This window comes from Corvus cornix, chromosome 3, assembly GCF_000738735.6.
Source record: "Corvus cornix cornix isolate S_Up_H32 chromosome 3, ASM73873v5, whole genome shotgun sequence".
NCBI classification, from domain to species: domain Eukaryota; kingdom Metazoa; phylum Chordata; class Aves; order Passeriformes; family Corvidae; genus Corvus; species Corvus cornix.
This window is the reverse complement of record NC_047056.1, coordinates 17922665-17935382: the sequence shown is the minus strand read 5'-3', so window position 1 is coordinate 17935382 and position 12718 is coordinate 17922665. Positions and strand designations below refer to the sequence as shown.

At 49.7% G+C, this 12718-nt stretch overlaps 1 protein-coding gene across 1 annotated transcript; it reads right to left on the bottom strand.

Annotated features, from left to right (window-relative positions):
* Positions 1-1033: 1033 nt before the first annotated feature.
* On the bottom strand, positions 1034-9046 carry LOC120409637 (serine/threonine-protein kinase pim-2-like). Its single transcript, XM_039567908.1, has 5 exons — positions 9026-9046; positions 7706-8506; positions 7123-7492; positions 4681-4841; positions 1034-1717 (listed from the first exon to the last, which is right to left on the bottom strand). Exons 1-5 carry the CDS (start codon positions 9044-9046, stop codon positions 1706-1708), a joined length of 1365 nt encoding a protein of 454 aa, XP_039423842.1. The 3' UTR covers positions 1034-1705.
* Positions 9047-12718: the final 3672 nt, after the last annotated feature.

The following is a 12718-nucleotide window of genomic DNA, read 5'->3' as shown; positions in this document are numbered from 1 at the left end:
AAGAGCTCAAGCTGAACCCAGAATTGCTTGTTCCAGCTAGGCAGGAATTCAATATGCTGGCAAGCACTGGTCCATGGTACCAAATGATCCCATACCCGTGAGCTGAGTGGCACCCAGGCTGGAGTATAAATAGATTTGAGGAACCCTTGTCACTTGTTACTGGCCTCACAGTCCGCTCATCCTTCTGCAAACAAGTTGCAAACAACGCCGTTGGACTGCTGTCCTGGGTAAATATACATACAGATGCCTTTTCCAAAGCAGTGCCTCTTTTCCCAGTGAAATACACGTCCTCTTCTTACCTATGGAATTGTGATTGAAGACACCTCTGAGCCAGATCTGTGTGACATTGCAAAGGAGCAAAGCTTTGGGATTTGGGACATTCTCTTTGTTGCTTTGCTCAGGCCTTTTGTGAGCACAGAATAGATCGAGGCAGAAAACTGGAGACTACACAGGATCTTCTGGGTCCATTGTCCCCCAAACATGGTAATAGTGGCCCCATTGTAATGCTAAATAACAAACAGCAGCACAAATGACATGAAGAAAACATGGCAAAAGAGGAAGAGCAGAGGCGCTGTGAGGAAAGAATACCGTGAGACAGTGGCACGTTGAGTCAGCTGCACTCTGACAACCTCTAGGCTAGCAGGTCTCACATTCTTGGCTTGTATTTTTAAAATTACTTTATTTAAAACAAACAAAAACAATCAAAATAAAATATATACTGTTGAAAATCTATTTACAAAATTTAAAAGATAAAATGACAACACATTTATTCAAACCTACATCTACATGTCAGAACATATGTACATCTGTAACTACAAAGCCTAACGTATAAATCCAAATCTTCAAACATTCTTCAGACAAACAGCACCTTCTCTCTGAGCTCAAGGAAAGAGCTTTTCTAGACAGGAGGCAATGGCTTTGAGGGAAGGAGCATAGAGGGAGATGCCACGGTAAACTTCTTGGCAAGAGTGTAGCCAGTCAGTCCTGCAAAATGGAGACACAAAATATAACAGAGGCCGCAGTGCAAACCTAAAGCATCTGAAGCTACAGTATTTCATTGGAGAGATTCCCTGGAAACTTCTAAAGAGCTGCACAGGGAAACATGCTCCTGCCAGCAGCCACTTGAGGCAGGCCAGGGGGACACCCTGACCCACTTGCACAGAGCCAGCACAGGAACAGCCTGGCCTCTGGGCTGCCCTGGGACAGCAGGGAGCCCAGAGGCCTGTGCTTTCCAGGAATGGCTCAGCTGCACACGCACCCTCCTGCTCCTCTCCCGGCCCCACAGCTGAGCAGCCCTACAGCTCCACGGGGCACTGGGAGCAGCACAGCTCAGTGCAGGGGGCACATGCAGGGCAGAACTGTTCCCTGGCAATGTGCCCAGGCTCTCTAGGCTGGCACAAGAGCCTTCCTCCCGCCAGAGAGCGGCCCAGCTCCCGCCTTACCTCTTTGTGAGGCTGAGCCATGCTCAGCCTTCACCTTGTGCTCCCTGGCAGTGACCCCGGGGGCAGCGCTGCTCAGCTGCCCCTGCCGGGGCTCCTGGGCCAAGGCCCCCTGAGCAGGCTGCGAGCGGAGACCTGCACTGCCAAGCCTGGGGGTCTGCACAGCATCCTTGCAGCCAGCCAGGGCGGGAGGGCACCAGGGTGGGGAGGCCGCACAGGGCCCTCCTTAGGCATGGTCTCCATCCACTTCTTCCTTGAGGTTTTGTCTACAGAAGAAGCTGTAGATCAGGTACAAGGGAAGAAGTGAGTTAGTTGAACTCCCACCTTTACAATCAATACATCTGAAGGGTGAGGCATTGAAGAGGTTTTTGAATTATTCCGAAGACTGCTTTGTTTTTTATTTTTCATGAAACTAGCATCACTGTAATTCCTCTGAACAGTATGGAGCTAGCAAGCCAGGAGAGAGAGGTTCCACTACTTTCCTTATATGTTGCTTGTTGCCCATCCACTACTATAGGATCTTTTCCCTTCCAAACATTTGGCAAGCCGCAATGGTCTCTAGAATTTGACAATTACACCTAGGAAGTAACTGTTCTCAAAAGCTACTTTCCAAGGCCTTTATTTCTGTAACTCCCACTCATTTCTGGATTGAGTTTTGTTGGTTGTTAATATTTTCCTTCTTTTCACAAAAAGGAAATGCTAGGACACAAACAGTGGCACCATGTGTTAGAAGTAAAAGCTTTGCATTCCCCATGTCCCCAGTATTCAGAGAGCCTGTATTTGCAGGAAACAAATTGGTCATCCAAAAGTTACACTTTTACTCTACTTCATTGTTACAGGGGGTTACTTCCTGCATTCGTTCCTGCAGAAACACCCAAACCCAACATAAACATGACCTGCCTCAAAACATTTCTGATCTTGGCTAATCCTAACAATTGAAAATCTTCCTAATGGAAATACCACTGGGCAGGTCATTCTGAAATGCTCTCCAAGAGAGCTCCTAAAACTCAGAGAACTAATCATTCTGTACAGGCCTCCACCGATGATAAAATCATGTGGCAGCCAAGCAGTAAAAAAAGACGACCTTTACTTAAATCTGATTTTTTTTTTTTCCTGTAGAAGTCAAGTCAATAATAAAAGAGAGACAGGTAAGCTTTAATGAGATAGCTCATTCTAGTCCAGAATTAATCCAGCAAAAATGTCACCTTACATACTCAGCAATTCTTCTCCCCAGATGCATTCAGCATTCCAGCTGCATATCAGCAATTAAGGAATCATTCCAAAGGGGCCGTGCCCAGGATTTGGCAGAACTAACCCTGAGGCAAGGGACCAGTGGATCTGATCCCTTTTTCTGCATCAGCAAAATTGTTTCTTCAAATCTCATCTCTCCTATCATTCCATGCCCAGAGATGGCAAAGGAACAACAACCCTGGCATTGAGGCTTTGAACTTGAAAGCAGGGACTGACACACATGCACCAGACACCTCATTTGGTCTGGCACAACTCTTCTTGTCAGGGATCAGGCAAGGCAGGGAGGGGACAAGGCAGAAGGCACTTCTCCCCCAGCCCAGCCTGCCAATACTGACATGGGCAGAGAGAGTCGGGGAAGAGATTTGCCATCGTGAACCTGCCATAGGTGGCTTTAGGCTTGTGCTGTCAGAGGATGACAAACTCTGATCCTGCATAGGCTGCATCCATTTGGAAGTCTCCTTCCCCTAAATTGGAACATTCACAAGGACTTTCTGTCAGAGGAGGTTTCCCTGTTTCTCCCAGTGCAAAACCAGGCAATGTCCATGAATCTCCTTCAGATCTCAAAGGGTTCAGCACAGAAACTGCCCCAAGGGAAGGTTTTCTCCTTCAAGGGCAGGAGGAAGGAGTGGGAACATTTCTCCTTTCATGCTAAATGTCTTCTTTTTCTCTACTAATTGTTACTTTAGAAAGGGTGCAGGGAGATGAAAGGCATGTGCAGGATGGAGAGCAATGTTTTCTTTTCCTGTGGTGCATTTCCAGGGCCCCAAGGTACCACTCCAGCTCCTGCCACTCATCACTTCACACTGGAGTAATTTTCACTGCACCACCAGAGCACACTCCCAGTGACTGGACTCTGGGAAAGTCCACTGAGCCCATCAAGGAATTGAAATGAATTTGAAGAAATTTAAACCAGGATGGTTTTCAACCAAACTTTCACAATGCCACCCCTGGGTCAGCATTCCAATGGTCATTTTAGGACAGGCATGCTCTGTACCTACTTGCATGTTCAGAGTTGTTCTCTTTGCTTCTGCTGCTGGATTTTGGCCTTGAGAAAATGGAGGACAAAAGAACACACGAGGTAGAAAGAAAAGGAAGGGAATGGGTGTAGCATCAAAGGAGGCAAACCTTCTTAGCATGGTCCCCCTGATGAAGGAGGAAATGCAACACATAAACCCAACACGATGCAAAGCTGAGGAATTGTCCTTAAGCTTTCAGGTGCTGGAGTCCCACAGAGCTTGCCAAGCTCCGGCTGAAACACAGCAGTCATTCTTCAACTTGCATCAGACCTGCCCAGTTCTCTCCTTTTGGAGCCAAGTGGCTCCTACAGCCTCTGTGAAGCAGCAAGAGCTGCTGAGCTGAGACACAAGTCTGTATGGAGGGCAGCTACTTTTGTTCTCCTGCCCAAGCTTGACTTTGCCTGCTCATGCCTTACACTGGTGACAGTCTCGGGCTACATGGCGTCATAGCACTGCTCTCTCCTGAGAATGACAGTACACCTCCTTGCTCTTTCAAGAAGAAAAGGCTTTTTCAAATTCATCTGCTAGGTAAGGATATTCAGATTGCACTTTAAAAGCCCTACGGACGCTTTTCAATTGGAGTGATACTTCTGGGACTCCTTCTTTATCCTTGTCACTAGGATAAGCTTGACAGCTACATTTTCTCACACATATCCAAGCCAATATCTTTCCATCAAGTACGGTCCTATAACTCTTCTCTAGCACCTTGCCCTCTTTGATCTTAGGCCCCAGATCTAAATATTAAACATCTCTTGGATTATACATCTATACCCCAAATTTTATCTGGGATCTCATTTCACAGTGGAGGCCCAGGCACAGAGGAGTTATGCCTGATGTTTACAGAAGCACCACCTGAATTTGCAGACACAATTGCAGACTTCAATAGCGAATATTTGCCCTAACATATTCTCATGCCTGCAGAAGTTGACAGTCAAGGATCAGAATACACTGCAGCAGCAGACACCTTGGCTTACCTCATCTCCTGGGACTCTTGGAAATCCAGCTGCAGAGAGCTTGAGACAGACACTGCAGCACTGCCAACAGGGGGACTCATTGCCTTGTGTATAGGGGGAATCAAAGGCTGTCCCAAGGAACCCTTCTTCATATCCCCACCACTGGAATACAGCAAGGAAGCCTGGAAAGAGTAGAACATAATAGTACTCAGCTTAAACATCCAGCCCTCCCCCTTTGATGCCTTAAGAAGTTTAGCCATGCTCTTAGCTGGAACTTGTTTGGAAAAGTCAAACTGATGGAGAAGCTTGGCCTAGGACGGGGAATGGAACAGGAAGTGATGAGGGAGAGACCATGTCCCACATTTGCCACCTCTCTCCCTGTGCTCACTTCTCTTGCCTCTTCTCTGGAAGTATGGACATTCTCATCTGGCATCCACATGTTTGGCACCAAGATGTTCTGCGGTGCCACTGCCTCCACTGGCCTTTTGGATCGTATGGGAATGGCCTTGGATCCCTATTCTCTCCCTGTCCCTAAAGCACCTAACAGCCAGTGCTGATCTCCAGCCAAGTCCCCACAAAGCCATCCTGCAGGATGTCCAAACCTGCTTTTCTCAAGCCCCTCATTTCTGCTGCTGCTTCCCTTCCCTCGTACAGTTCCCCAGCAGCCTTTGAGCCCCGATGCTGCTGAGCTCTGGGCATGCTCGGTGCTCTCCAGCTCCCACACATCCATCATCTCAGGCTCACTGGCATTTAGGAAGTTCTGCCGAGCTCCCTGCCCTGCTGCTCTCTGGAAGGCCTCTGCCTGCCCAAGTTGCTCCAGGGCCCCCATGCCATGTCCAGCAAGCGGGGTGGAGGCAGCGGGGGCAGATGCACACCCTTCCTTAGGATCCCATTGTCCCTGGCACAGCTAAAGAGCCAAATCAGGCCCTGTTCAAACTTCAGTGGAAGGATCAGTTCCTCTCAGGGATACGCTGGGCCCTTTCTCAGCAAGGCTGGAATCAAGTACACAAGCCTTGGGTTGGACATTCTGTTTACCAAAGCTGTTGTTCATCTGCCTCCTCCTGCACCCCACGGCAAACCCAAAACAACTGCAGGTCCTGGCCCTGCTGCAAAGGCAATCGTGGGGGTGGGCTCTGGGCTGCTCTCCCCATGGCCACCTGCCATCCCTTCCCTCTGGACAAAGCCATGCCAGAATGCACAAAGCTGCCCAGAAGCTGATGAAGTCTACAAATAGCATCAGAGACAACTGGGCACAAGGGCATGGCTGTACAACTCAAAAGCTGACACAACCTGGAACTGACTTTGCAGGACTGCCTGTTCCAGCAAACACCTTTCTCCGTCCAAACAGGACACAGCTGACAGAAAACACCACCAAGACACAGAGATGGTTCACACATACCCGTAGTTTACTAAATGTAGAAGGATTGGTTCACAAGATTGGCCAACTTCAGCTGCTCTGACTGCCTGTTGGTGTTTTCTCAGCCATAAGACAGAGCAGGAGCCACAAGAGAGCCAGAAACCATTCAAAGACCTCCCCTGCTATTGATACCCGCTGAGGACATGAAGCCTGCACTACACACCCACTGCAAAGACAGCCTGAAGTGCAGTGTCCTGCTGAGCTCTCCCTTTGCTCAGCTGCTTCCCTGGGCTCACACCACAGCAAAAGGTCTCAGAGCTCTGCCTACAGCACATAAACTGAAAATCTACCACACAGGACTTAGCTTGGTCTCCTTACCTTACATCCTTTTCCCTCTGACATCAGTTCCTGGTTCTTTGCATCACTATTGTCACAGCCTGTGCCATTTTTCCCATTCTCCTGCTCTCTGTTGCACATGGGACTTAGAGGAAGGAGAGCTCCTCGAGATGGGAGGCAAAGCTTTAGTGGGTAAGTGCACATAGGAAGTGCAGCCTTGAAAAATTGCAAACATCACAGGATTTCTCCCAGACCAAAGCTGCCAGCAGCTAGGACTCTGGGTGCCCTTGGAGCCCCAGACACCACCCCTGACCTAACCTCGAGACACTGGGGGGCTGCATATTGTTTCCCATGGAAAAGGGCCACTGTTTGTATGAAGGTGTATCCCCACCTTGAGACACCCAGGGCAGGAAAAAGAGCTGGCCCCGGATGATGTCCTCATTGGTGTGGAAAGGAAGGTGCCCACAGACCAGCTCATAGAGCAGGATGCCCAGGGACCAGACGGTGGCTGGCTGGCCATGGTAGCAGCCAAAGAGGATCCACTCCAGTGGGCTGTACTCTAACATGCCCATGGAACACGAGCACAGGTCATCAGGCCCGTGCTGCTCCCTCCCAGCCAGCTCCTGTTCCACAACAGGCAGCCCCTGCCCCACCAGAAAGCAACTTGGCTGCAGCCAGTTGAAGAAAGATTCCTCCTCCCTCTCTCTTCCCCCTCTGCCAGCAAAGGGGGGAATCTCTGCTGCCCGGCTGGGCCCCGCCTTTGGGCTCACCTGACATTCGGGTGTAGAAGGTGTCCTGGAGGACCGTGCCGCACACGAAGTCGATGAGCTTTGCCTCGCCGGTGGCCAGGTCGACGAGGACGTTCTCGGCCTTGATGTGGCGGTGCAGGACGCCGCGGCTGGTGCAGTGCCGCACGGCCTCCAGCACCTGGCGGAACAGCCCCCGCGCCACGGGCTCCGTCAGGAACGCCCGCTCCTCCAGGAAGTACCAGAGGTCCTGACAGCGCTCCGGACGCTCCATGACCAGCGCGAAGCCGTCGGGCAGCTCGAACCAGTCCAGGAGCCGCACCACGCCGCGGAAGCCAGGGCGCGACACCATCCAGAGCAGCGCCAGCTCCAGGGGCACAAGGGCGCCGCTGTGCTGCGGGGGGGACCGCGATGCCGTCAGCGGGGCCGATGCTGCACCGAGCCTTCGGCACCCCGGCCCGGCCCCACCGCCGCTCGCCATTGCCCGGCCCGGGACGCTCCGCGGCCCCCGCTCACTCCACGCTCGCTCCCCTCGCAGCGTCCCGGCTCCCACCCTCCCGGGCCTCGCCCTAGCCCCGCCCGCCACGCCCCGCCGGCTTTCACTCACCAGCCGCGCCCACTCCGGGATGCGATCGCGGGACACTCGCTTGATGGCCACCTGCAAGTCAAGGCGAGCGGCGGGCTGAGCTCGCCTCCCGCCGCCCCCCTCCGACCCGGCCCCACCTCTTACCGGGGCGCCGTCGGCGAGCCGGGTCCCGGAGTAAACGCTGCCGCAGCCGCCGCTCCCCAGCAGCGGGCCCTGCCGGTAGAGCTGCTCCAGGGGAGGCTTCTCCGCCCGTGCGGGCGGCACCGCGCTCTCGGCATTCTGCCCGGGGCCCCCGGGCGCTGCTGCTTCCTGAGCCGCCCCGGGCTCCGGCGGCTCGGGGCCGGCGGCCGAGCTGACGAGCGGCCGAGCTCGGACCGGGGAAGCTGCCGGGGACAGGGCAGGAGCCGGGCGGCAGCGAGGCGGCTCCGGGCGGAACTGCCGGAGGGGCCTCGTTCGGGGCCGGGGCCAGCGCCAGGCGGAGCCAAAAGACGGTGCTGTTCCGCCGGTACCAGAGCGAGCGGCACTTCCAGCGGCGCCGCTGCCAGTACGGAGAGAGCCCGGCAGAGGCGGCACCGCCGAGGGACGGCCTGAGGGACGCGGCCTGAGCTGGGCCGGGAGAGGCGGAGACAGGGACGGGGCGGCGCGGGACGGGAGTGGAGTGGACGGAGTGTGAGAGGGAGAAGGGGACGGAGGGCGAGCGAAAATCGAGAGAGGTGGCGCCGCCGGAGCGACTCCATTCGTCCGTTCCCTCCGCGAGCCCAACGGAGGAGCCGGAGCGCGCCCCGCGGAAGGGAAGAAGCAAACAAGCAAACAAATAAATGCCTATGAAAGAAATAACCATATAAATCAGTACATAAATAAATAGAAGTGTTGACTTATAGCTTTCTGCTTCTTTCTACCTTTCTGAAGCATTTCACTAGGAAGAGTTCCCCGTCCTGATAGTTGTGCGAGAGGGGACAGGAGTCCAGCGTTTAGTTTTCAAGTAGAAAAGGCAAGTCGTGTCAGTAGTCATCTCTTTTCATCCCCTGTTTAGACAGCTGCAGCTTGCAAAAAGACAGAGTCTGCAATGTGGAACTTGGTCAGGTTTCTTTTTCTGCCAGAGGATGAGGAGCGGAAGTATCCCAGAATCACGGAGTCATGGCACGGTTTGGCTTGGACGGGACCTGAAAGATCACGTCGTTTCAACCCCCCTGCTGTGGCTTGGGACCCCTTCCACTAGATCGGCTTGCCTAGAGCTCCATTCAGCCTGCCCTTGAACACTGGCAGGGATGGGGCATCCACACCTTCTCTGGGAACCTGTTCCAGGAGAGTCTTTTTTCTGAATACCTCATCTAAACCTACTCTCTTTCCGTTTGGACCCATTCTCCCTTGTCCTGTCCCTGCCTGCCTTGTACAAAGTCCCCCAAGAGGGACTTGTACAAAGTCCCTCTCAGCTTTTTTGTAGGTTGCCGTCAGGTGCTGGAAGGCCACAGTTTGCTCAAGCCTAAGCCTCTTTTCCGGGCTGAACAAGCTCAGCTGTCTCAGCCTTCCCTTGCAAGAGAGGTGCTCCAGCCCTTGGATCATCTCGGTGTCCCTCCACCACACCTGCTCCGCCCATGTCTCTGCCATCTGTGCTGGGGAACCGACAGTGCTGCAGGTGGAGTGTCACCAGAGTGGAGGGGCAGAATCCCTGTCCTCCACCTTCTGGCCATGCTGGTTCTGAGGCAGCCCAGAATATGGTTCACAAATATCAGACATCTCCTGGGAAATCTTTTTGCAGTTTTGTGCCCCAGCCCCCAGCAGACTCTCAGACACGTGCCTGTGACAGCAGAGCATCCTGTTCCCCCAGGAAGGCCTTATTTACAATGCAAGGTGAGAACACACAAAGTTAATCTCAAAATTCCAGTGTTTTTTAGGGAACGTTGAAACAGGTGAAATAGACAATATTTTTTTACAACAGTCTTGTATCCTGTGGGCTGATATATTTTTGTGACTTTACTGAGATTGCATTGCTACAGCCACATTGATTTCCACAGAATCGTTTCTTACTTGTATTCCCGTAATTGGGCCAAGAAGGATCAAACGTTCCTTTGAAACCATCTTTTCATTCAGCTGTAGATTTTCATGCTCTTCCACATCAGAGTTTTAGACTAACCATACAGATGTACAGACAAGGACTGCTGAAGGTGTAATGTCCTTCTCGATCGTTTTCAGATTTGCATTTCCACAGATTCAGTCTTATTTGCTGTTAAGACTTGCAATTCCCATTTATTTTTGTGGGAATTTGGAATTTCTGGCCCGGCAAAGTTCCATTCCCTGAAGGCCATGTTAAGCAGATATAAACACGTGCAAAAAATTGCTGTATGACTCTAATGTCCATCTTCTGTCTACAGTATCAATTTGTTTTCACAGTTTGGATAAGATTATAAAATCAGAAGTTAGAAAGAGCATGAAATAGTTCTGTTTTGGGTCTTTGCATCATCATTGTATTTGAAGAACTTTGCAGGAGCATAATCTCTCTTGCCAGTAGAAAGGCTTTTCTATTATAGTTACAGCATGGTTTAGTGTTTTGTTTTTTTTTTTTAAAGCAGCGTTGCCAAAAGCAAATGGTTTGAAATTTTATGTCACTTTGTGTTCCAACTTTTTTCTCATTCTCTGCTCATTAATTTCCACCTATATTCCTAAGTATCTGCCATGTACTACAGTACTTCTGACAGGAATTTACTTCATTTGATTCTAAGCTTTAGGTAGTTCTCTTTCTGTGATACAGAAATACATTTAATTCCTTTGAAATACAGGAGAAATACAGAAATTCTTTTGAAATACAGGAGAAAGAAGGTCCCTAGTCAGGCTGACTAAATCTAGCAATACACAGCTCCCACAGGGAATACAAGCACTATAAGGAAGACTTCGGAGAATGTTGTCCTAGGAAGAGCAGAAAAGCTCATGTGTGCACAGTTCAAGCCTCAGGGATCTCCAGACACACGGGGCATGTGAACATCTGATTATGTAGAGGGAACAAGATGCTGTATGTATCTCTCCCTGTTTATATGTTGGACCATGTTCCCACTGGTTAACATATGATCAGCCATGTTTCTCACCCTTTGGATCAGTATTAAGTATTTAATGTTAATGTTAAGTATTTCTTCTGAACATCTGCAAAGACATTTGGTACAGCTGTTGTGCGGAGTGACATTTTCTCCACACTGTGTCTTCCACACAAGAAGTATTTTACAGGGTAAATATTACTGCCTCAAAATTCCCCATTTTCAATTGCAAGTCATCTCCATTCGCAATTCACACAGGTCCCCAGGATGGGCTTACAATCCAGCAGCTGTTCTTTAAGGCACTACTGCTGCATGTGCAGCTTTCCTTTCTGTGGCCCTGGGCGAGGAGGGAATTGAAGGGTGCATGAATTGCCCGATTCGTTGCTCTCCTACAATCTTTTATGCAGAGGGCAAGCAGAAAAACAAGCGAAAAATACGCTTTTCCACCAGGCGTTCCTTATGGACGGGCAGAGCCAACAGTGTGCAGTGACAAGCAACTTGTAAATATCCTGCTCCACCAAGCGTCTGCAATTGGATCTGCAACACTGGAAAAGATAAAAAGGTTTTGCTGTAATGCCTCTGCCTGTGACTGCAAACGGATCGTGTCTTTCCCTGTCCCGGTTCAGGTGGCAGGGGAACCAACTGCCTCAAGGTACAACAGGAAAATTGCTTGAGCCATTTGGCTGCAGCACTGGATGGTGTTCTGAGGAGAAAAATGGATGGTATGTTGACATAATGGGAATATGACAACTACACACACCCCTCAAAAAACACAGCTGGAGCACCAATCCACCTTGGCAATTTCAGGTTTTTCTTCAAAATCTTTCCCCACTCCCATGATGGGGCACAAAATATTTTTTTTGTGATATTCCATAACACTGTTATGGCTTTCATTGTTACAGGCAAAAAGGTAGAATAGGTGTTTGAAAACAAAACCTCTCCAAAAATTCCACTGATTAAGATTTTATGAAATATTAAAAATGTAAAAGCACTATCAAAGTATCTTCTTTTTTTAAGGGACTTCTCTGTGATATCTTAGGTTTTAACTTTCATATTTTTAAAATCCTGTACTCTAACTCTGAAGTTTCCTGTAGCCTGTTAACTCCTGCTCTCTCGTGCTAGGTAGACATAGCAAAGCCTCTCCAGGCCTGCTCTCCAGGGACACTCAGACCGTCCTAGGCCCAAAAGCATAAACCAAAAGCCTCTAAAGTGGGGGCAAGCTTGGGGAAATGACATCATTAACTGAAGCTTTAATTGGAGAATTAACCCTGATATGCAAATGAACCAAACTTATAAAAGTGTGAAGAACTCGTGACCTGTTGTTCATCTTGGGTCCATTTTGAGAGTAGCCTCTGGCTCCCCAGGGTGTACCTTTGAAGGCCTTTCAAATAAATACCTACCTTTACTCCCTTATTCTTGTCTAGTCTCTGTGTTTAGGTGGCCTCTCAAGGCATCACATGACAGAAAAGAGTTATGTACAGACAGTGCAATGTGTTCTCCATCCACACACTGGGGAGGTTTTACACCCACTCCCCAAAACAGCTTTCACTCCACAAGAGATAAGAACTGTGCTTCTGATAAGGTTTTCACGAGCTATGGTAAATGTAATTTAAGCAAACTTTTATTAACTGTGGTAAGGAACTTCCTGTAAGCAAAATTATACAAAAGGAACTTCAGCAATTTTGCACATGTACTTAATAGGATAAATCAATGCAATTTTTTCAGACACCACTGTGAACTGGAAAAAAAATGCAATACTTAATTTTAAGCAAAACCTTTACTTTAGTTCATAGGCTTGTTTGTATTAAAAGCAGCTACTTCAAAATCAAATTCACACTAAAAAAACCCTAAAATTCAGCATGTAAATAAGCTGAAGGTATCATTGGTCAAGATCTGTTGCTGAAAGACAAGGACTCCAAATGACATTTCAGCAACCTTATGGGGCAACAGATAGAACTGAAACAGATAAACCCATAGCAGCAGTAGCATCTCCCAGTGCCCAGGATGA